At 52.2% G+C, this 24,578-nt stretch overlaps 1 protein-coding gene across 1 annotated transcript; it reads right to left on the bottom strand.

Annotated features, from left to right (window-relative positions):
• Positions 1-7,188: 7,188 nt before the first annotated feature.
• Positions 7,189-13,593, bottom strand: LOC121155700 (cryptic protein-like). Its single transcript, XM_040979160.1, has 5 exons — positions 13,569-13,593; positions 8,718-8,882; positions 7,944-8,058; positions 7,664-7,773; positions 7,189-7,473 (listed from the first exon to the last, which is right to left on the bottom strand). The coding sequence occupies exons 1-5, from the start codon at positions 13,591-13,593 to the stop codon at positions 7,379-7,381; spliced, it is 510 nt and encodes a 169-aa protein (XP_040835094.1). The 3' UTR covers positions 7,189-7,378.
• Between the last annotated feature and the right edge of the window lie 10,985 nt (positions 13,594-24,578).

Raw genomic sequence — 24,578 nt, 5'->3', positions numbered from 1 at the left:
CGTGGCAAGCCAGTTTGGTTTACAGAAATCAGCATATCTGCGGAGCCTTCCTCATCAACCGTGAGTGGGTGATCTCTTCTGCAAGTTGTGTACAAAGGTGCGTCTTTGCCCTCAGGACCAGTAGCTGCTGGGCAAGGTGGTAGGAAAGCAGGGGTGGCTGCTGTCTTAGCCTTGTCCTTGGAGGCTTGCTCTGGGATATGGTACTGCTGGCAGGTGTCCTGGTGTGGACTACTGCCTGCTATAACCCCAGTGGGCTCTCTAACTGAATCCTTGGGTCCCAGAGACAAGGAAACCTGACGTCCATACATTCCTCCATTTGCCCCAGATAGCGTGAGGTGTGTGTGTGCACAGTGGGGGCGAGCTTTGGGGCAGAGGGTGAGTGAGATCCCAGGAAGAGGAGGCAGAGGCATGTGCCCTCCATGGGTCTGGAAGATCAGCTCATATAGCTGGGGTTGAGCTGAATCTCTGTCTTTCCAGGATGGAGAATACAGGCCCCCAACTATACCCTCGGATATTTCTGGCAATAAAAATGCTTATGGCTCTCATCAGAGCTTATAGGGAGAGGCCATGTAGAAGAATTGTCCTGATCAGAAGGAAACCAATACTCCGGCTTGCAGACCAAGCCCTGGGGAAATGGGGGAAGGGGAACAATGAATATATTGGGGGATAACCCAGGACTGAGAGGATCACCCCACAAACAGGTCACGAAATGTATCAGACTACATCATCTGGCTAGGGTACTTTGAACTGGGCGCAGAACCCGAATACACCACGAAGAGAAGAATCGACGGGTTATTTGTCCACGAAGAATACAACCGGCAGTACCCCAAAGCATCTGACATCAGCATAATGCACCTTTCGGAAAGTGTGAAGTTCACTTACCACATCAGGCCTGTCTGCATGCCAGGCAGGGGATTTAGATTTAACAGAGGCTTTCCCTGCTATATGATTGGATGGGGGAAGATCAATGAAACTCGTGAGTGGTTACTAACAGGGAATGAGGGAGGGTGGTCTCTATGGGGAGAAGAGAGGTGGTGAAATACATGTGTGATCAAACAAGAATAGCAGGTGATGTTGGCATAATCAAGAGGCTCATGAGATGGCAGAAGATCTCAGTGACAATTGGTGAAGCAGTTCCTTGAAGGGTGGGCCAGCATTACCATCCCTGCTCCTAACCCCCAGTGTCAGTCACATCGCCCAGGCACTGGCACAGCTGAGAGGGACACTCCCTCACTAAGCACAAGAGCAGGGCCAAGAGGATTGTCCAAGGCAGCTCCGAGTGTAGAGTCACAGCTCCAAGTCGGGTCAGGGTTGGAGAAGCCATTAGGGCAGGGAGCAGCTGATTTTCAATAGCCCTTCAGCATCCGTTGCTGGAGTCTAATGAGTATGAGCCCACACACAGCAAGCACTGCACAGGAAGGAACCATCTTGTCACCCTGTGCTGCCCCACATGGACCCAGGAAGAACCTGTGGGTGGCTTCTGGAATCAGAGTCCATGTGTCCAGAAGCCACCCATTCCTAAACAGGGCTATTCACAGCTGTCATCTGGTAAACCCACATGGCCCCTGTCAGCTCTGCCAGCACTACAGCCCAGCCCAGGTCACCCAGCATCCATCGCTTCTTGTGCCAGTTCTGAGCACACTCAGCCAGCACAGGGGTTACTGGGAGCTCAATGAATGCATGTGATTGCTTCCTGCTGTGCATAGGATGAAATCCAACCCCACACCCTGCCTGCCCTGGGCCTGTAATGCTTGTACCTCCTCTTTCTCACCACCACAAATCCCATGCCCAGGTGGGCAACCTGGTCTGCATCCCCATTCTTCCCACGGCATGCCCTGCACCCTGGGACCCCCATTGTCTCTCCTGGGCTCAGCAATCCTCAAAGAGGCCTCCTGCAGCCCTGTGTGCTGATGTGGATGCTTCTTACTGGCGAGTAGTTGCCAAAAGGGGAAGGATGGCTACAGCTGCTGTCACACCTTTGTCTCCTCTTGCAGATGCTCTACCCGCACCCTTCAAACTGCAAATGGCCTTGGTCATGGTCTTAGAGGACCAAGAGTGCCGGGCAGCTCACCCTATAGGCCAGCCAGCAAACCGCCATTTGAGTTATCGGGAAGATAATGTATGTGCCCAACATCCTACTGTTCCCAAGTCCTTCTGTGAAGTAAGTGAGGCTGATTGGGATCAGCCACCCTCTGTGCCGTGTGTGTGTGGCCTCTGTTCATAGTTCAAGCCCCAACTTCCTCCTACCCAGCCCAGCCCAGCCCAGCCCAGAGTGAGGCTACTATCACCAATGGCATTACAACATTCTGCTCCATGCCATTAGCATCTTGTGTCTTTACACAGGACTGTTAAGGTAGGGCAGAGCTTCCAATCCTTCTACAAAAAGGTTCAACACCCTGATGAAGCAAGTAACCAATGGGCCCCGCAAAAATCCAGTTCTTCTCAGTCACCCCCCAAAGAGCCCTGCCAGACTTCTGAGTGTCCACACTGAATGCCAACACACAGGATGCAGGATCTGCCTGGCTTCTGTACCAGTCCCACAGTGTGCCTGCTGCTGTGCCTCTCCAAGGCTGCATCATACTCCATCATGTGAACACACAGGGCTGTTGGTGCTGGAGCATTGCCATCTGAGCTCACTGCAGTAGCGCAGTCCCAAGCATCCCATGTGGGTATGGATGGGGATGCTAGAGCACAGTCATTCCCATTGCCGTCATCATGACGCTGGCTGTGCAGTTCCACTCATCCAGGCAGTCCTTCACGTTGGTGGTGCCAATTTGAACTCACACCATCAGTCCACTTTTTTTCTTTTGGTCCACTGGGAGTTCACTGCCTGCTGGTACAACTCAGAGCAGGGCTGTCATGCTGGGCTTTCTTGTGTCCCATTATCATCTTGAGATGGGGTCTTCCATGGTAGTAGTGGTGAACACCTCCCGCCTCCTGCCCAGCCACATCTGGGGACCCACATCTCAAGACATCTACCAGCCCGGGGCAGAATCTAAAGAAGCTCAGTGAGGAGGTTGAGGAGACACTAGAGACCTTATGATGTCAGCAGCAAAGACACAGGTTGGGGACAACACTGAGCTGAGGACTAATCCGTGAGCTGCACGTCCCAGCTGATCACCGATGGCATGGTACGCCAGGCTGTGTCTTCTTTCTCTTGGGTGGAGACTTGGAGGACAGCTGCCCTGTGTTTTCTCACAGGTTCCAGCAGTCTGTGGACCAAGGCTGTGGGACCAGGTTCTCTCTGTTTCTTCTTGTGGTCCCTGCACATGTGATCTCTGAGCATTTCCCCCGGTGTTGCTGACATTCACTCACATAGACAAAGGACATGCCTGAGTGCCTCGTTGTTCTGTCACACATACAAAGCAAGAGAAGAGCCCTTCCCACCCTCCACTCACTCCCATTCCCATCCTTATTAACACTGTTCACCATCTCTCTCTCTCTCCCCAGGGAGACACAGGCAGCCCATTGAACTGTTTCATAGACCATCGGTTTTATGCGATTGGTATAGCCAGCTGGGGCGGGCGCTGCCACCCTCCCCTCAAACCCAGTGTCTTCATCAACATCCAAACCTATCACAGATGGATAGAAGAAAAGCAGCGATGGATCCCACCCTCCACCAGGCGAACTACAACCCGCACAACCACAAAACGCCCTCGCCCTCCTAGGAAGCCAAGAACCACTGTCATCATGACCACTACCCCTGACCCTTTGGAGGAGGATGCGGGTGTAATGCACAGGCCCAGGGTCTTCCTGGTGCTGCTGTCATCTGCCACTCTGCTGCTGCCGATTCTCCTCCAGAGCCAGTGACAGGCTGGCCCCACCTCTCCAGAAGCCTCTGCCCTGATCCCTGTGCCTGCACATCCGGCTCCATCTCTGGGTCTTCCTGTCCATAAGAAGTAAACTTACTCAAGAAGCTTCCATGTCACAGCCCCCAAGTCCCTGGCATGTGCTGCTCTCTGCCTTGGCTCTGCACCATGTCCCAAGCTGAGCTGGAACTGGAGCTGGCCATGCTGTAGTGCCCAGGTGGCAGTATGCCATCTTGCACCCTGTGTTTCCTTGCAGGTGCACAGGCTACCCATATCTCAGGTCCCTGGTTCTGTACCTGCCATGGGTGATGATGGCACAAACATGGTCCTCCACAGGGGTGGCAGGCTGGACAGTCTGAGAAGAGCCACAGCGTAGAATGCAACTCATGGATGGATACCTGCATGCATGGACTCATGTGTCCTTGGACTTCCACATCTCAGGGCTGGGCTGCAGCCCCAGGGTGCAGCCCCAGCCTACGTTGGGCAGTCACTGGCCTCTCCAGAAGGGTGCCCACACCTGCCTGACTGGCTCCCAGCAGGAGGACAATGAGCATCCCACACACGGGAACAAGTTCTGGTCAGCCCCCAGAGAAGGAAAAGGACAAGAGGAACCAGGACTGTGAGGCTGTGAGCCTGGCCATCCTGGGAGCAGCTGGGGCTGAGCAATTGGGGCCAGGCAGGTGGGCGCTGGCCATGCTGGACTCCCCTCTCTGAGTATGTAAGGTGGACCCAGCCAAGGCAACCTCTGGTGTGTGTATGTGTGTAAGAGAGAGAGAGCCAAGGTGACCATGTGTTTGTGTGTGTGTGTGAGAGAGAGAGAGAGAGAGTAGAGGGGAGACCCATCATTCTACTCTGAGATTCTTGTGAAGCACTCTGAAGCAGCCACACACACTGAGCTGCACGTGGGTCCCTGTGGGGGAGAGCAGCAGCTTCCATCCCACTTGGCAGTAGGACCCTGGCAGACCAAGTTCTCCTAGAAGCTAAGAAAAGACCCGAGATCAAAGCAAAACACTGAAGGTCAGGCTCCCAGGCACTGGGACATCCAGCTTGGTGTGTGACACAGATGGTGGTGAGGATACGGGGAGGGGTGAGATGTGCTGGCACAGTGAAGGGCTCAGCCTCAGGTGAGCATGCTGTGATTAGCCCCACCCTTCTCTTTGTGTTCTTTCCTTCTCTGTGAAATAGGAGTCAATTCACAGCTACCTGGTAAGAATGCTGCAGGGAACAGACAGCCCCATGCACAGAAGGAGGGGAGAACATATCATTGTGACCCCTTACACCTGCCATTCATTCTGTGACTTCTGGTTGTTCTGCAGATGGGCTCCCCTGGGCTGCTCCCAGAGGCAGGAATATCACACCCCCACTGAGACAGCCCCTTTTTCCACCCCAACCCACCCTGCATCTGCCAGGGACTCAGAGATGCAAGGATAAAATGTTTATTTGTGAGTGCTGGGGATGTCCCAAGCCTAGGCAATTCAACACAACAGCAAAAATTCATAAAAGCACACCACAAACAGCCCAATGCAAGATGGGGGAAAAAAAGAGCAAACGAAGTGCATAGAAATTTCTCAATACAAGGTATACAAATGGGCAACAGATGCACAGGCTTGGGGTTGGGAGTGGGAACAGGGGAGCTCAGTCTCATTATCAGCTAGGGAATGGAATCCAAAGCACAAACCACAAGGACAATGGCTGTTAACACGAACAACAAGCAGCAGGACAGGATCTTCTCACAAAGTACCATTATCCTATGATCCAACAACTTCTTGGTAGATGTTAAGGAAATGAAATTGGCATGTTGATGAGCAATCAGCACTCTGTTTTGGGAAGCACCAGTCATAGCAGCCAAGATATGACATCAACCAAGATGGATGTCTGTAGTTAATGGGTTTAAAGGATCTGCTGAGGGGCCCAGCACTGTGGCTCAACAGGTTAGCCTATTGCCTGTAGCACCAGCATCCCAAATGGGCACTCCACTTCCAATTCAGCTCCCCACTAATGCACCCGGGAAAGCAGCATAGGCTAGCCCAAGTGCTTGGGTCCCAGCAACCACATGGGAGATGCAAATGATGTTCATGGTTCCTGCTTTTGACCTGGCCCAACCCGGATCACTGTGGTAATCTTGGAAAGCAACCCAGGAGTGGAAGCTCTTTCTACCTCTTTGTAATTCTGTTTTTCAAATCTTTTTTTTTAAAGGGGTAGAAGGTGAGAGAAGAGAGGGACCAGCATCGTGGCACAGTAGGTTAAATCACGGCTTGTGATCTAAGATCCCATACTGCAGTCCCAACCGTCTCTGCTTCTGATTCAGTTCCCTGCTACTGTGACCGGAAAGGTAGTGAAATATAGATTAAGTATGTGGACCCCTGCCATCCACGTGGGAAACCTTGATGGAGTTCCAGGCTCCTGGCTTCAGCTTGGCCCAACCCTAGCTGTTTAGGTCATTTGGGCAGTGAACCAGCAGTGGGATGCAGTGTGAGGGTTCCCAGAGGGATGAATGAATCTTAAGTGCAGAAGGAATCCAAAAGTCTGGGAATATTTATTTACTTACTTGAAACAGTGACAGTCAGCCATGAGAGACAGATTTTCCATCTGCGGACTCACTCCACAAATGACTGCAAGTCAAGCCTGGGCCAGGATGCAGCCAAGAGCCAGGAATTCCATCTGACTCTCCCACACAGGTGGTAGGGGCCCAAGCTTTTGCACCATCATCCACTGCTTTCTCTGGCACATTAGCAGGAAGCTGTCTTAGAAGCAAAGGAACTTGGGCCCAGCGCAGCAGCCTAATGGCTCAAGTCCTCCCCTTGCATGTGCTAGGATCCCATACTGGCTGGCGCCAGTTCATGTGTTCCTCTGTCTCTCCTCCTTTCTGTATATATGATTTTCTGATTTAAAAAAAAAAAAAAAAAAGAAAGCAAAGGGACTTGAACCAGTGCTCTGATACAGGATGGGGAACATTGCAAGTGGAGGCTTCACTTACTGAACCAAAGCCCCAAACTCCTACACACTCTTGCTTGGGCAGTGATGCCATAAGCACCAGGAAGATGATGACCATGGGGCAAAGGAAGATTCCAGAACATCTGTTCCAGTTGTGGTCCCTCTCCTGCTCACCCTCCAGGTCCCAGTCTTCCAGGTGCTCTTTCTCTTTCACACCTAGGGCCCTGTCCTCCTACCCCCAAGGATTCGGAGACCAGCAACTAGACAAACGATATGGGACACTGCAACCTCCAGAGACTTTCTTCCAAGGACTGGGAGACCAGGTTGTGCAGAGAGGGGCTGACATGTGGCACGTGGCCACATCCCCTCAAGGCTGGTCAGACCCACTGGAATCTGCTGGAAAATCTCGAGAGCAGACCCAGGAAGAGGGGGCAGCAATATGCATGTCTCCACCCACAGACCTCAATTCCCAGGGAGGAATGAAAGGGGACTTGGGTGTGCCTGTTTACTATGCACTGAAAGCATTCGTTCAAGGCGTCAGAAGTACTGTTTGCAAACGAGCAGAGGGAGGCTCCTGTGTGGCCAAGGGCTGATACTAGCCTCACCAGGAGGGAGTCTGTGTCCCCTCAAGGGTGTCATTGCACAAAGTAGCAAAGCAGCAGCAGCAGCAAGCTCAGCAGGAAAGATGCCCTCAGGCCAGTGACGTGTGCAGAGAGAAAGTCCTTCAGATCTGGGGGGGCGGGGGGGGGGGGGAGAAAAAAACCCAGAGAACACAAGCGATGCACTTTTGGGAGTTCAGCCTAGGGGGAACCTCGGAATTCACAGGAGCGTGACTAAGGAGCGGTGAATGGATCGAGCCGGCCCCATTCGGAGCCTCCCCCCACATCACCCCTCCGCACAGGGAAAGAACGGTCTCTTACCACAGCGGCCCGGCGTCTGGCGGCGAAGACAGTGCAGGGACCCGAACAAGCACCTGCAGAGGCGGCAACCGCGGAGGGTCCAAGCGCCGTGCTCCAGGGAACCGCAATCACTGCCGGAGAAGGAGACCCAAGTCAGTGCTGGGGAGGATCCTCACTGCGTGCATCCACCGCTGGATCTGGCGCTCATCCCAGCGCTGCCCGCGCTCCGCACCCGCCGCCTCCCCTGCTCCCTCCCCACCCCGACTCTTGCGCCCCCAGTCCAGCGCCTCCCCGAGCCCACCTGTGTCTCTGGTCATGCTCGCAGTGACGGCCGGTGAAATGCGCCGGACAGACGCAGAAGCTGCCCAGCACGCAGGTGCCGCCGTTTTGACAGCAGCGCAGCCGAGGGGGCGCACCTGCGGGAGAACGCAAGGGAAGGGTCAAAGGCGGCAGCCGCACGCCCAGCACCCCGCGCCCTCCCTCGGGGATTCCAGAGGGAGGGGGTGGAGGACAGACTCCAATCAGCGGCCTGCAGAGCGTGTTTGCTCAGGCAAGGCCCCGCAGGTTCGTGGAGGAGCGAAAAGCAAACACCCAGGGGTGCAGGGTGGTCAGTCCTGCCCTCCGTGTATTCCTTCCTTCCTTTCACATGCTAAAAGGCCAGCCGGAGGACTCCCCTGACAGTGATGAAAAACAGGACTCCCAGGAGGGACCACCCACAGGAGAGACGGCGCCTTAACGTGCGTTCCCGGCGACCGCCCGGAGCCGCAGCCCGGAGGAGCCGGCGTCGCGCGTTATCTGCGCCGGGACATTTGTTGGGAACACCTGGACGTCTCCGCGGCTGGAGCCGCTCTAGAAAGGAGCCAGAGTAAACACCTCGCCGTGAAGTGTTTATTACGCCGCGGTGCGCCTTGATCCAGAGGTGACACACCCTCTCCATGGGGTCCAACGTCTGCCGCTCGATATAATCTCCCCCTCTCCGGTTTCCCCATACACACACACACACATCCTACACTTCGAGGCCGGGGCGAGGGGCGGGGCATCCCCAGAAGTCTTGGGGGCCCTCTCAGAGACTTACGCTCCGCCAACGCCCCAGAGTACGGGCCGGGGTCCTCCAGCTTCCAACCCCACACGCGCGTACTCAGTTCGCCTGCTGCGCCCCCCGTCCAATTGCGCCGGGCAAGCTCTGGCGCCGGGGCGGCGCTGCTGTTGACCGCCTCTTCGTGCCTCTCTCTTTGGTAGCCTTTCCAAGACATAGAACACACGAGACTGGTAACGATTGGGGGAAACTGGCAGGCAGGCAAACCTGAGAGTAGGAATCAAAGGTTCCTTACTTTTGCCCGGGAGAATGAGCTGGGATGTCAAACCAATCACCAAGAGAAGCCTGGAATAATCAAAGGAAAATAGAACTAGTACGGGACTGGCTTTGTAGCACGCCGGTTTAAACCGCCTCCTGGCGCCATACCTGTGAGTGAGGGTTTGAGTCCTGGCCTCTCCACTTCTGCTGAGCAAAGGAAGGGAAATTCTCTCTGGTCTAACTCTCACTTCTAATTAGATACAACTGAACAAACATAACTAGGAAAGGCAGAAATTTATGAATGTAGAAATATGCCACCCTAAGTATATAAAGGCATGATTCCACACAACAGCAATTAAATGGATGCTTTATTATCGCTTTATGTGTATTTTGATTAATGTGGTGGCAGCTTAGATTCCACACTTGCTTCTTGAACGGGAGCGGGTGCGCCCTCTTTGCTCTTTACGGTTTTAACCCTCCGTTCCCCGGAGCTCACACCTGGAAGACACCCCGCCTTACCTGACCCGCAGTCGTCCCCTCATTCCCACGGCACACCTGGCGGTTCACGGAGTCTATTCCCGGTCACTTGACGATCCGCTTGCAAGGAATCTGCACGGTCTCGGTATCCCCAGGTGTGCTCACTGCAGACCGTGGAATCCCCTCATTCGGGACACAACGTGGGGGATGACACTGCACGCGCGTGGCCTGCCTCCACCTGCTGGGTTCTGCTGTGCAGCGCTCCTGCTGTGACAGTCAGGATCCAGGGAGGAGACTGTCCCGTTACTGGGAGGCGGAGACTCCGGCTGAGTCCCTCCCTCCCCTGCCATTTCATCTCCTCCCCGCATCCTGGGTCCGTTCCTGGAGTTGACAGCGGCAGGGGTGGCCCAACCCTGCTCTGACTAGTGACCAAAAATGCAAGCCATTCTCTCACTGAAAAGAAACAAAACCCTACATTGAACAAAACATTCAGAGGCGAATGAAGATCACGCTGTTGCCTACTCCCAGGGCTAGGCGGTCACGGGGAGCAGAAGCCTGGGGCGTTGTATCTTGCTAGCTAGGGTGTGACACAAGCAGCAACCTGGGGTCCCCAGCAAGAGGAGGTGTTAGCGGGAGATGCAACCTTGCAGCCGTAGATGGGACCTGGCTCTGTGCACGTCTAATGCAGCCTCCCCTGGGGTAGACATTCACAGTTAGTGGGACTCTGAGACTAAAAGGAAAATAGGAGTGCCACAATTCCTATGGGGAGAAGCGCAGCCAGAGCCTCGTGTAGCTGTGTGGGCAGCAGGTGCTGAATCCAGGAGCGGAGGGATCGGAGTTTTCGTCTGGCGCTCCCCAAGGTCTCACTGTCTCCCCGGCTCTGCTCCCTGCACTGGAGGGTACGCTTCCACACTCAATGCTGCAAATGGCATCCTGTGATGTTAGCGTGAAAGTTCATTTCTAAGTCTGCCGAACTTTCTCTTTGGTACTGATTTCATGGTTCTTATTTCTTTTTATTTGAAAGGCAGCAATACAGAGGAGGAGAGACAGAAAGGAAGATCTGTCCGTTGGTTCACTCCGTTGGCCACCTGGGCCTCAATGGTCGGAGCTGAGCCGATCCAAAGCCAGGAGCCAGGAGCTTCTGCCAGGTCACTCGCATAGGTGCAGGGTCCCAAGGCTTCAGGCCATCCTGCACTGCCTTTCCAGGCCACAAACAGGGAGCTGGATGGGAAGTGGAACCCCATATGGGATCTCAGCAAATGCAAGTCAAGGACTTGAGCCACTAGGCTATCACGTCAGACCTCGATTTCATTTCTTTGACCTTTCAATGTGAGATTTCATTCAGGGGTTTTGGTGAGTGCACAGTGGCAGGTGAAGCTGCAGCCTGCGACACTGGTATGGGTAGGTGGCTCATGTCCTGGCTGCTCCAATCCCATCCAGCTCCGTGCCAAGGAAGAGACCTGATGGTAGATTCGGTGTGAGCTGTCAGGCCAGGATTGGGACCAGCAGACTCAGACACCCAGAAGGGTCACATCTCAGAGCTTCATCAAATATTTTTAGGAGGAGTCATGAGAAATGTGCTTTTAAACTCAAGGTTTGGGGCCCAGCACGGTAACCTAGTGCCTTAAGTCCTTCCCTTGCATGCTCTGGGATTTCCTGGGCGCCGATTCGTATCCCGGCTGCTCTACTTCCCGTCCAGCTCCTTGCTTGTGGCCTGGAAAAGCAGTTGAGGACAGGCCACCCATGTGGGAGACCCAGAAGTGGCTCCTGACTCCTGGCTTCGGGTCAGCTCAGCTCTGGCAGTTGTAACCACTTGAGGAATGAAACAATGCATGGAAGATCTTTGTCTCTCCTTTTCTCTGTAACTCTTCCTTTCAAATAAAAATAAATAAAACTTAAAAAAAAAAAAAAGACCTCAATCCTGCTTAAAAAGAAAAACTGGATGCATTCTAGGACACTAAGACCAAAGCTTCTGGTAATATTAAAGTTTTCAAAGTAGTATCGAATGTCCAATCCTCTTCTCCCATTGTTGGTGTTTTAAAATTGTACGCAAATAGACATTTCCTTACCTGCTTAAAAGCTGGAAGAAGAGTCTCAAGCCTCAAAAGGAACCAATCAGCCTCTGTCAGTCTAACTTCAGTTATGTCCACCTCCCACTCCTTTCTCTTGGAGGCTTAAAAGCCAATCCTAGATATCGTTTGATTTATCCTACACGTGGAGCTGCTGAAAAAACACGCACCTTCTCAATGGAAACTCTGGGAGAAGGGAAAAGCGGTGTCACAAGAGGCAAGCGCCAGCCCCCCCTCCGCTCTTCTTCCCCACCCCCATGCTCAGTGTCTCTGGCTGTTTGTTTAAGATCTGAAGTCAGCCGGAGGAGGGGCAGGATGATAACACCACCAATAACCTATTTTTCACGCCCTGTCACTTGCTCTCCACTGGGGGCTTGGCGGGTCGGGGTTTGGCTCATTGACACAGAGTTTGTTGCGTTTCACTGCAGATGCGCTGCTGCTGTTTGTTGCCTTCTGCCAGTCTCCCAACTTGCTGCTTGCAGGGGTTGCCTGGAAGCCAATGGAAGGTGAGTTCCCCTTGGGGGTAGGGAGAAGCTCTGGCTTGTTATCAGCTGCAAACAGATAAGGCAGGAGAAGGCCCACCAATCCCTTCCTCAGGGCTTCTAAAGTATACCGGAACTGGAGCAGCTCACCAGGGAGTGAAAACCATTCCCTGGTGTTGTCAGTACCTCCAACAACCCCAAAGAAGGAAAAAAAAAAAGAAAAAGTCTGCTTTGCAACAGAATGCGTGTGAAGGAATCCTCTGCAGATGACCTGTTAAAGCCAGGCTTGTCCACATGGACAGTGAGAAATGTCTCCCTCCATCTTCCGGGTGCTTTGGCTGTACAGCTTTCGGTCCCTGCAAACTGTGCTCTGCTGGGTGTGCCCTGTGAGTGGAACTGCACAAGATCGGTCCTTTTGCACCTGATTTGTTGCACTGGGCACAGCGTGCTTAGCTTCTTCCTTGTTGTCGCGTATTCCACAATGTGATTCCTTTCTGTGACTGAATGCTAGTTCCCCACAGGCATAAGAGTTCATGCTGTTGATCCATCATCTGTTGATGAGACAGTTAAAGAGTGTTTCTACCTTTTGTAGGACATGGCGAGAACATAACCATGTTACAAGTCAATCAGAGAGATCAGGGGGGAGAGTAAATTCCTCAACACCTTGGCCTTGGATTTTAGCCTCCAGGACTGTGAGGAAAACACATTTCTGTGGTTTAACCTACAATGTATTTTGTTAAGGCAGCTTGAGTTGACTAATATACCAAGGTATTATTTGATATTATCTTAACAAGTAATTCCTTACTTGAAAGATTGACAGAGGGTCCAGTGTGATAGCCTAATGGCTAAAGTCCTCACCTTGCACGCACCAGGATCCCATATAGTTACCAGTTCTAATCCCGATGGCCCCCTTCCCATCCATCTCCCTGCTTGTGGCTTAGGAAAGCAGTCCAGAGCAACCCAAAGCCTTAAGACCCTGCAGCTGCATTGTAGACCCGGAAGAGGCTCCTGGCTGCTCAGCTCTGGCCATTGTGGCCATTTGGGGAGTGACAACAGATGGAAGATCTTTCTGTATCTCCTTCCTTTGTAAATGTGCCTCTCCAATAAAAATAAATAAATCTTAAAAAAAAAAAAAAAAGATCGACAGAAAAGGAGAGAGAGAGGCTTCCCATTTGCCAGCTCACTCTTGAAATCCCTTGAAGAGCCTGGGCTGGGTGAGGCTAGAGCTAGAAGCCCAGTATCTCCCCACATGTAGGAACTCAAACAGGGGCCAACTTCTGCTCCCAGGTGCATTAGCAAGCAGCTGGATGGTGTGAGAAGTGACACAAACATAGGCCTTGAGGGCCTCAGCCATTTTGTATCTGCTTCCCCGATTTCCCTTGGCTCACAAAATCCGCGCCATTCCAGTTGTCTACCCATGAGATATAGCCTCATGGTTTCACCTGAGAACCCCACCCCCAAGTCTCTTGTAGCCCTCCTCCCCATCCCTGCCCGCTTGCCAATCATCTGTGCCAGTCACCTGTGGTTATCTCAGTCTCCAGTCCCTGGGGCCCACCTGCAGCTCCTCCCATCCAACTCCCCACACCCACGCCTTCCTCACTCACCTGGCTCTCCCCAGTCCTCCTCCATCTTGCCCCTTCCCCTGCCCTGGCATCCCCCCCCAACCCCCCACCCCCATCCTGCCACCACAGCAGGAGATCTCTCCCTTCTTGTTCTCTCCCTCTCCACCCCCAATTCCATTCCTACCCTGCTGGAATAAAGGACCTCCTCAGCACCTTGCTGTGCCTGGCATTTTGGCTTGCAATTACCCTATCATGAAGAAGGCACTTGGCTGCAGGTGCACAGAAAAACTAACAGATGGGAAGCAAAAAGCAAGATTCAATCCCAAGCGCTGCTGAAATGGGAGGGTGTCCCAGGCAGGGGCTTGACCCACTGTACCTCAGTACCACTAGCTCGTCCCCATTATTGCTACAGAGGCAAGTTAGTAACTTGGATTGTATCTTCCTGGAACTTCCTATAAAAGGAGCATCTTTTGCTCATGGTCCTTGTATAAACATTTTCAGTAACAGTAAAACCATGGGCAGCAAAGGACTCCTCTCCCCTTGCCTCACAACAAACTTCCCCAAGCTGCCCAAAACAGTCCTGCCCGTGTCTGTTGCACGGGAACTTCAATCACATAGTAGCATAATAATTGTCTCCAATAATAAAGAAAAAAACCCTTTGCTAGTTGTCTTTCTAGTGTCCTTGATAAAACTGGATTGAACTGATGGACCTGGAAGTAGACAATCTTCTCATGGAGCCTGGGCAGACATGACTCTTAGCAGTGGCATAGCTAAACTTAAGAGTTCTCTCATGGGCCCGGAGGCATGGCCTAGCAGCTCAAGTCCTCACCCTGAATGCACCGGGATCCCATATGGGCGCCAGTTCTAATCCCAGCAGCTCCACTTCCCATCCAGCTCCCTGCCTGTGGCCTGGGAAAGCAGTCGAGGATGGCCCAAAGCTTTGGGACCCTGCACCCGCGTGGGAGACCCGGAAGAGGTTCCTGGTTCCTGGCTTCGGATGGGCACAGCATCGGCCATTGCGCTCACCTGGGGAGTGAATCATCGGACAGAAGATCTTCCTCTCTGTCTCTCCTCCTCTCTGTATATCTGACTTTGTAATAAAAATAAATAAATCTTCAAAAAAAAAGTTCTCTTAAGGTATGTGGTCACAATAAGTGACACCTCCCATGACACTTCAGCAGGCATCATAATGTGCAAAGGGACGTGTCCAGGTACACACTCCAAGGACCTTTCCCCTCTTTTCCCTTGCACCTGCCATGATTTGTCACTTTGTTTTGCCTAGTTATGCCTTAGTTACTCACCCTCCATTAACTCCCCAAAACCTTTCTAGACAAGGACACTGATTTGAGCCCTGAAATAACCTGTCCCCCTCTTCTTCCATTGCCCTGCAATTAAACATGAAGCCGTTTCTTGTCTGTAGGTGAATTTCAGAGACTGGACTGTAGTAGACCAGGTTAAGAAGCCACCTGCTGTATAGGCATCCCACAGGGGCTCCAGTTCAAGCCCCAGCTGCTCCACTTATAATCCAGCTCCCTGCTAATGCACCTGGGAAGGCAGCAGAAGATGGCCCACGTGCTTGGGCCCCTGTACCCAGTAGGAGACCTGAATGGAGTCCCAGGATGCTGGCTTTGGTCTGGCTCAAACCCGGCCATTACAGCCAGTCAGGGAGTGAACCAATAATGGAAGATCCCTTTCTCTCCCTTTCTTTCTGTCTCTGCAACCCTGTTTCAAAGAAACAGATCTTCACAAAGAAAGAGGAGGAAGAAGATAATTCAGTGTTTTTCTATCAGTAATAGTATGTGTGTCAGTAGGGGGACCTACGGACAGCTACCACAAGCATGATTCAAGTCCTGGCTGCTCCACCTCCAATCTAGCTCCCTGCTAATGTACCTGGAAGAAGAGCGAAGGATGGCCCAAGTGCTTGGGCACTCCGTTGCCACCCACCCACCTACGAGCTTGAAAGGAGCTGATTAAATTTGTTTTTGTTTTATTTCTTTTAATTGAAAGAGAAAGAGAGGAAAGAGAAAGAGATCTGCCATCCTCTGGTTCATTCCTCAAAACTGGGCCAGTTAGAAGCCAGGAGCTTCTTTGGGGTTTCCCACATTGGTCCAGAGGCCCTAGCTGGCACTTGAGCCATCCTCCACTGTTCTAGGTCAGCAGCAGGGGGCTGGATTTGAAAGTGGAACACCAGAGACTCGAACCAGCATCCATATGAGATGACAGAGTGAACCCACTTGTTTTTCCATGCAGCGCCACTCTGCATCCGTGCTGGACCACCCACGAGGTGTTGCCTTTCTCGCCAAGCAATGGCGCGTCCGAAGAAGATGGTGACTATGCTTGAGATGCGACTTCCAAATCAGGAAGATGGGATGGGGAAAGGCAAAAGCCACAGCAAGAGAAGGTGGGGAGTGGGGGGAGGGACCCCACTGTGAGGATCAGCGGCTGAACCTGCGGGAAGGTATACTTGCCGGCGAGGTGTGCGTCCTGCTCCCTGGCTCGCCTCTCCGGCTCCTCCAGGCGACCCTGCGGGAGATAGTAGCTGGTTCCCGGGACCGGGAATTCAGGTCGCTGGGAAGAGAAAAGAAAAAAAATCATGAAAATATTCAAACACCTTCCAGCAAAAGGGAAGCGTTGTTCCAAAGAGCTTATTGTAGATTGTCTGTACATCTGGCTACCCAAGTATTTTAAAAGTCAGAGGACTCTGTCTTAATAAAAAAAAAAAAAAAAAAAAACCCAGTTTAAAAATAAAAATATTCATAGAAAGTGGAATTGAAAGATAAGCTTGTTTTGGTGTAAAAGCAAATTTGAAATCCACGCATAGGTTTTGCATAATATGTATATGTATGAATTTCATAGATGTGCTTTTGTTTGGTTGGGTTTTTTTTTTTAAAGATTTATTTATTTTTATCAGAAAGGTAGAGTTACAGAGAGGAGATACAGAAAGATTTTCTGTCAGCTGGTTCACTCCCCAAGCGACCACAATGGCCAGAGCTGAGGCAACCCAAAGCCAGGAGCTTCTTCCGGTCTCCCATGAGGGTGCAGGGTCCCAAGGCTTTGGGCTGTCCTCGATTGCCTTCCCAGGCCACAAGCAGGGATCTGAATGGGAAGTGGAGCAGTCTGGATTAGAACCGGTGCCCATATGGGATTCCAGAGCATCTGAGGCAGGGGCTTTAGCCACTAGGCTATTGCACTTGGCCGTTGGTTGGTTTTATGTTTTGTTTTGCTTATGCATCCAAGCTCACCTTTTATTTTAAGGATTATTTTATTTTTTATTGGAAAGTCAGATATACAGAGAAGAGGAGAGACAGAGAGGAAGCTCTTCCATCTGTTGATTCACTCCCCAAGCAGCCACAATAGCTGCAACTGCACTGATCTGTAGCCAGGTGCTTGAAGCCTCTTCCAGGTCTCCCAGGCCACAAGCCTGAAGTGGGATGGGAGGCGGGACTGCAGGGATCAGAACCGGCATCAATATGGGATCCCGGCATGCCATGCACAAGGTGAGGCCTTCAGTCAGTAGGCTACTGCGCTGGGACCCTAAACTCACCTCTTAATTCCATCTACCGCAGACTTTTCCAAATCCCCCTGCATGTTGTGAGTGTGGAGATGCACCATGACTCAGAGAACAGGATATAGGCAGAGTTGCCACAGGAGGAATAGTTTAGAGAGGAAGGGAGAGCTTCCAGAAATGAATGGGGGGAACCTGGAGGAGCTCCAGAAGCTGGGCTAAAACTGGAGCTGCCTTTGACCCGACGGACAATCCAGCCCTCTCCCCACCTCTGTCCCTCCCTGGTCCCCCAGAAGCCGGCCAGCTGGTCATGCTTGTCATTACTCTCCTATCTATGAAGAAATTTCAATAAGTTCTTGGGAAACAGGATTCAAATTTATGTGCTTTTGGCACTTAAAAAAAAAAAAAAAGGTTTATTGGGGCCTGGCACAATGGCTCAGTGGCTAAATCTTCACCTTACATGCACCAAGATTCCGCGCTGGTGCCAGTTCGTGTCCCAGCTGCTCCACTTCCCATCCAGCTCCCTGCTTGTGTCCTGTGAAAGCAGTCGAGGACGGCCCAAGGCCTTGGGACCCTGCACCCACATGGAAGATCCGGGAGAATTTCCTGGCCCCTGGCTTTGAATCAGCTCAGCCCCGACTGTTGCAGCCACTTGGAGAGTGACCCAGTGGATGGAAGATCTTTGTCTCTCCTCTCTGTGAATCTGCCTTTCCAATAAAAATGAATCTTTAAAAGTTCATTTAAAAAGAGTTTATTGAGAAGAGTTATACAGAGAGGGGAGAGATAGAGAAGAGGGAGATCTTCCATTCACTGGTTCACTGTCCAAATAGCTGCAGTGGCTGGAACTGAGCTAGCACTGCAGACGGAAGTTTAGCCTACACGCCCATATCAGATCTTAATTATGAATAAAAGCATGGGCCCGACACAATGGCTCAGTGGCTGAATCCTTGCCTTACAAGCACTGGGGTCCCTAGCTGCTCCACGTCCCACCCAGCTCCCTGCTTGTGGCCTGGGAAAGCAGTCGAGGACGGCCCAAAGCTTTGGGACCCTGCACTTGCGTGGGATGCTCAGAAGTACCTGGATCCTGGCTTCGGACCGGCATAGCATCGGCCGTTGCGCTCATTGGGGGAGTGAATCATCGGACGGAAGATCTTCCTCTCTGTCTCTCCTCCTCTCTGTATATCCGCCTTTCCAATAAAAATAATAAAATAAAAATAAATCTTTTAAAAAAAAATAAAAAAAGATTTCATTTATTTATTGGAAAGTCAGATATACAGAGAGGAGAGACAGAGAGGAAGATCTTCCGTCCGATGATTCACTCCCCCAGTGAGCGCAACGGGCCGATGCTATGCCGGTCCGAAGCCAGGAGCCTCTTTCGGGTCTCCCACGCGGGTGCAGGGTCCCAAAGCTTTGGGCCGTCCTCGACGGCCTTCCTGGGCCACAAGCAGGGAGCTGGAAGGGAAGCGGGGCTGCCGGGACTAGAACCGGCGCCTATATGGGATCCCAGGCGTGCAAAGGGAGGACCTTAACCACTTGCGTCACCGTGCCGGTCCCAATAAATGAAATCTTTAAAAAAAAAAAAAAAAGATGCAGTTTGCTGTGCCAACATCCCATAGTGGAGTGCTGGTTTGAATCCTGGCTGCTCCACTTTCAACCCAGATCGCTGTTATAGTAACTGGGAAGGCAGCAGAAGATGGCCTCTACGTGCTGGGACCCCCTGCACCCGCCTGGGAGACCCAGATGAAGCTGCTGACTGATGTGGCCATTTGGGGAGTGAATCAGAAGATGGAAAGTCTGTCTGTCTCTGTGTGTGTCCCTCATTGTGCCTTTGAAATTAATAAGTAAATCTTGGGAGGGGGAGAAGGAAGGGAGGAAGGAAGGCAGGCAGGCTGTGTCCTCCCGGCAGTCAGTCCTGAAGGCAGCCACATGGACTTTCCCTCTTTGAGAGGAATGACTGTGGTGTGTCTCAGCATGCCAAACGCAGCACACGTGCATTTGAAAATAAAGCTGCTTTCCAGGAAGCCCATCCTTTCTCTGGGCATGTGGTTGGCAAGATAACAGCTCTCCAGACGTATCCCCATCCACTCCTTGGAACCTGTAAGGGTGCTGGAGAAACACGGCCAAAGGGAATCTAAGACAGTAAGTGGAACTCAGGCTGCCAAGCAGCTGGTTTTTTTGTTTTGCTTTGCTTTGCTTTGCTTTGCTTTTTATTAGAAAGGCAGATACACAGAGAGAGAGAGACAGCAAGAGAGATCATCCATCTGCTGGTTCACACCCCAAATGGTCACAATGGCCTAAGCTGGGCTAATCCAAAGCCAGGAGCCTTTTCCAGGTCTCCCACATAGGTACAGAGTCCCAAGGCTTTGAACCATCCTCTACTGCTTTCCCAGGCACCTTAGCAGGGAGTTGAATTGGAAGTGGAGCAGCTGGGACTCAAGCAGGATCCCCTATACGATACTGGCACCATAGGCAGAGCCTTAACCTATTTTGCCACAGATCAGTCATTTTTAAAGATAGTTGATAATTCAGATGGAGCCCATGGAACTGCAAGGGTCCTCAATTGTGTACAAAGGGGGCAGAAAATCACAGCTAGTACAGAGGTGATACCAGAAGCCGGCTGGGATTAAAGGGTTGGGATATCCCACACAGGGGGGAGGAAGAAGGAAGAACCAGCCCTGAGCCAAGACATGCGGCAGCCCTGAGAGGCAGGGAGCAGATTCTGTCCTGGAGCCTCCAAGCAAACACAGCTGACCTTGACCGGGCTAGGGAGAGCATCACGGACTGCTGATCACCAAAACTATCAGTCTGATGCTGTTCGAAGCCACTAACTGGTAGTTTGTTCTGGTGGCAGCCTAGAACCTAAAATGACACCCTCCATGGGGCTACAGCATTTCCCTGGGGCACCTGTTCAACTATCCCGAGATGGAAAGAAGGAGCAGACCTGCCAGGTGGGCTCCCAAGTGGCAAAGCTCAGGCCAAGTGGCCTGGGCCTGTTGACCAGTCACAGGCTCAGGGCCAAGTGGGTCACTTTGTCCCTGGGCAGGGCTCAGGTCTGGAGGCTGGAGGCTGTCAGCCCACCATGTGCTCGGAGCCAGGTGGGTCGGTTTGTCCCAGGGGCGGAGCTTGGGTCTGAAGGCTTGAGGTCAATGGCCTGCCAGGTACTCGTAGTTGGAGGGGCTAGCTAGCCCTAGGGATGGGCTCCCAGGTGGCAGGGCTTGCCACTGGTGAGCAGGCCATGGCAGGGCATGCCAGGCTAGGCTATCACACCTACTGGTTTGCATGAGCCAGGGATGGGAGCAGAGTGGACACGACAAGGCTGTAGCACTTACCAGCAAGAGCTGGGACTGGGGACAAGCTGGGCCAGGTCAGGCTGCAGCATTTGATGGCAAAGGTCAGGACAGGATGGGCTATGCAGAGCTGGGTCAGAACAATCATGGCATCCACAAGATCTGGGGCTGAGAACAGACTTGCTTGGGGAGCTAAGGGGATGCCCCAGCTGGTTTGTGATTCCCACTGGTGAGCGTGAGAGCCAGAATGGGACAGTGGTCTGGGCTGGGCTGGACATGGATGCAGTGCCCCTTGGTATAGGTGTGGACAGAGTCTGGGGGGCCCCAGATTGGGTTAACTCCAGCATCCACTGTTGCTTGTGAGAGCCAAAGTGGGTATAGAACAAGCTAGACTAGGCTTTTGCTCCCATCGGGCCACATGAAAGCTGCATCAGGGAGTAGACCAGGTATAACAGGGCTCTGACACCCAACAGTAAGAACTGAATTGGATATGAGCCAGCTGGGTAGGGCTACTGTTCCTGCCAGGACAGGAGGTAGACTAAGTCAGCCCAGGCCAAGGACCCACCGATGTATGAGAGATCTGCCACTGAGAGATCTAATAGAGGAGCTTGGGGAACTCCTTTGTTGAGATGTAGTCCCTGCAGGTGAATACAAGAACCAAAGCAAGTAATAGCCTAGAGTAGAAGAGGTTACTGTACCTGCCAGTTACATATGGCTCAGGTATAGGGGCGGGTTAGGCTGGGCCAGCTCTCAAAAACCACTGGCATATCTGAGAATGAGGATGGGGTGCAGGACAGGTTGGGTCTAACCACATCACCAGTCAGTCACATTAGGGCCAGGACTGAGACTGACCATGCTGGGTTGGGCAGCAGCTCCAGCCAGCGAGAGCTAGAACAGGGCAGACCAGGCCAGGCCAGGCTACAACATCTGCCAGCAAATGCCGAGATGAGGCAGGCCATGTCACAGGATGTGGGGCAGACTGGACCAGTCCACTGCACATGCTGGCAGACACAGGAACCAGAGCTGGAGGGAGGGCGGGTAGTCCAGTGGGGTTACTGTAGGTTGCTCTGACCAGGCTGCAGGTCCCTCTGTGGTACATGAGGGCTGAACGTGTGTTGGGCAGGGCCGAGCTAGACTGCAGCACCCATTGATTTGCTGAGGATGGAGGGCAAAACAAACTGATCAACTACCCCAGTGCAGCTTGGCCCAGTGGAGACTAGGAGATAGACATGATAGCCAATTCACCCTGGAAAGATGTCCTCATCCTTGGAGCAGTTAAATCAGCAGCATCTCAGAGCTATCCAAACCACTTAAGCAGAAAACGCTCCACAACAGGGACCCTGGGGTGACATTGGGTAGCAGTGCCCCATCCCCCGTGTAATGCAGCAGTTGGGAGGCTGGGCGTGGTTTCTCCATTTTTTATCCACTTCTTCCCCCACATCCAGGAAGAAGAAAAAGAAAACGTGTAGACAATGGTCTCATCCATTATCCCCTGATCCTCAAGCCTTCCCACGCTGATCAACTGTGTAAAGATCATATCAAAAAATAAAATAAAATAAAATAAAAAGAAGGGGCAGGTCAGGGAAGTGAGTAGCTAAGATGTTGCTTGGAAAGGCAGCATCTTGGACAAGTGCCTGGTTTAAGTCCCAGCATCACTCCCAGTCCCAGCTTCCTGCTATCACTCACCCTGGGAGGCAGCAGATGATGGCACAAGACTTCCATCCCTGCCACCAATGAGGGAGACCTGCACTGGTTCTGGTCCTGCATCCGGCCTGGCTCCAGCTCCCACTATTGTGGGCAGTCAGGGAGTGAACCGGCATGTGGGAGCTCTCTCCATTTCCCGCTCTAATAAACTTTTAAAAATTGTTTCTAAAGGAGGAAAGAAGGGCATGTCTGCCTCTCCTAGATAAAGTATTTTGTTTTTTTTATTTGAAAGGCAGAGGGACAGAAAGCGAGGGAGCAAGAAGGCAAGATCCTCCATCTACTGGCTCACTCCCTGAGTCACCACAATGTCAGGTCAGGACCAGACCCAAGACAGGAGCCTGGAACTCCACGGGGGTCTCCTATAGGGATGGCAGAGATCTAAATGCTTAGGCCACTCTCCACTGCCAGGCACAAGAGCAGGGAGCTGGTACAATAGCACAGCAGGAGGGACTCAAGCTGGTGCCCCCATGGGGGATGCCAGTGTTTCAAGTGGCAATTCAAGCCACCTAGCCACAGCACCAACCCCTCATGCGAGGTTTTTTTTTTTTTAAAGATTTATTTTTATTATTTTTTTATTGGAAAGGCGGATATACAGAGAGGAGAGACAGAGAGGAAGATCTTCCATCCGATGATTCACTCCCCAAGTGAGCGCAACAGCCAATGCTATGCCGATCCGAAGCCAGGAGCCTCTTCCGGGTCTCCAACGCGGGTGCAGGGTCCCAAAGCCTTGGGCCGTCCTCAACTGCCTTCCCGGGCCACAAGCAGGGAGCTGGAAAGGAAACAGGGCTGCCGGGATTAGAACCGGCGCCCATATGGGATCCTGGGGCGTGCAAGGGGAGGACCTTAACCACTTGCACCACCGTGCCGGGCCCTCATGCGAGGTTCTTGATTTCCTGTTGTCCTCCCCCACTCCTCCCTTCTCCTCAATTGACTATGCTCCTGAAGCCCACGTGCACCCACATGGAGATCTTCCTGCTGGACCTGAGCCATCCGTCTTTCTCAGCCCCATTGCCCTCTGTATCCTTCTGGGTCCTAAGACACCTAGACACGCTGACTGATGGACCAGGGAGGAGGCAAGATGAGGTCTGGGGTCCTACATACCCCCATCACCACTGGTCAGCCACCTGACTGACAGAGCAGGTGCAAGACTTCAAATGCTAGGCTATCTCTCACATGTGGATGCTGTCTTCCAGACTGCCACACTGGACACTCAGGATGAGGCTAAGACACACAAGTCATAGCAGACAGTAAGAAGTTGTCCTCGGGTCCAACACGAGCTGTTTCTTACCACGGGCACAAGCCACCAAAGCAGGTGGGAAAATATCCTTCCATTGAACTCCATGACAGTTGGCCACACGTCCAACAAACATTTATTTTTAAGATTTATTTTTATTGAAAAGCCAGATTTACAGAGAGAAGCAGAGACAAAGATCTTCACTTCCCAAGTGGCCATAATAGCCGGAGCTGAGCCCACCCCCAACCCTGGTTCCTGTGCTTGCCAACAACAGCAGGAGCCAGGAGCTTCCAAGCGGGTTCAGGGTCCAAAGGCTTTGGGCTGTCCTCTACTGCTTGCCCAGGCCACAAGCAGGGAGCTGGATGGGAGGCAGAGCAACTGGGATATGAACCAGTACTCATATGGGATGCCAGTGCTCAAATCCACATTCCTCTTTTTTTTTTTTTTTTTTTTTTTTAGTTTTTATTATGTTTATATAGTTGATCAGGAGGGGAAGGGTTGAGGATTAGGGGCAAGTGGATAAGACCATTGGTTCCATATTTTTCTTTTTCAGGAAGGGAGGAGATAAGGGGAGAAGCCACACCCAGCCTCCTAACCATCTCAGTACCCAGGGTTGGGAAATGGCCACCCGATGTCATCCCAGGGTCCCCGATGTGGAACATGCTCCAAAGGATCTGCTTAAGTGGTTTTGATAATTCTGAAATGCTGTCTATCTTGCCAATCCAACCGTGAGAAAAATCTCTGCAAGGCCCATTGGCTGACATAATTCACCTTAGATCTCTATTTGCCCAGACAGTTGGTTGACCAATTTATTTTGCTTTCCTTCCTCTAATATGGTACCAGATGTCCTCTGCAGGACCCAATGGACTGCCATATCCTCCATGTGCATCTAGGCATGCCTCACACTGCTTCATCTTAGCCACTAAGGAGACCCAGCTCTGACAAATGCACTCCATGCTCAGTCCACAGATCCTGCAATTCTCTCCACGGTTGGAGTTCTGAGTCCAGCAGTTCAGTTGGGGGAATCCCCAAAGAAACTTTACCTGAGGTGGTCTCAGACCTGATTCTTGTGTGTGCTTGCCTGTATGGGGTCTGGCTCAATCTGTCACCCACATCAGCTTATGCATACACCAGTAGTTACAATTGCTGGGTCTGTTCTGTCTTTAGCCCCATCTCTGACACAAGCCAATGGATGCTTCAACCCAGTCCAACTCAGCCCACTACACATTGGGCCCTCATGTACACCAGCAGGAACTGCAGCTTAGCCGGAGCGATTCCCAATGACCCCCATCAGGCCCGCCCCCAACCCTGGTTCCTGTGCT

The sequence above is a fragment of the Ochotona curzoniae genome, unplaced genomic scaffold, assembly GCF_017591425.1.
Source record: "Ochotona curzoniae isolate NIBS_2020 unplaced genomic scaffold, NIBS_Ocur_1.0 contig_3037, whole genome shotgun sequence".
Classification (NCBI taxonomy): Eukaryota; Metazoa; Chordata; class Mammalia; order Lagomorpha; family Ochotonidae; genus Ochotona; species Ochotona curzoniae.
This window is presented reverse-complemented; position numbering and strand designations above follow the sequence as displayed.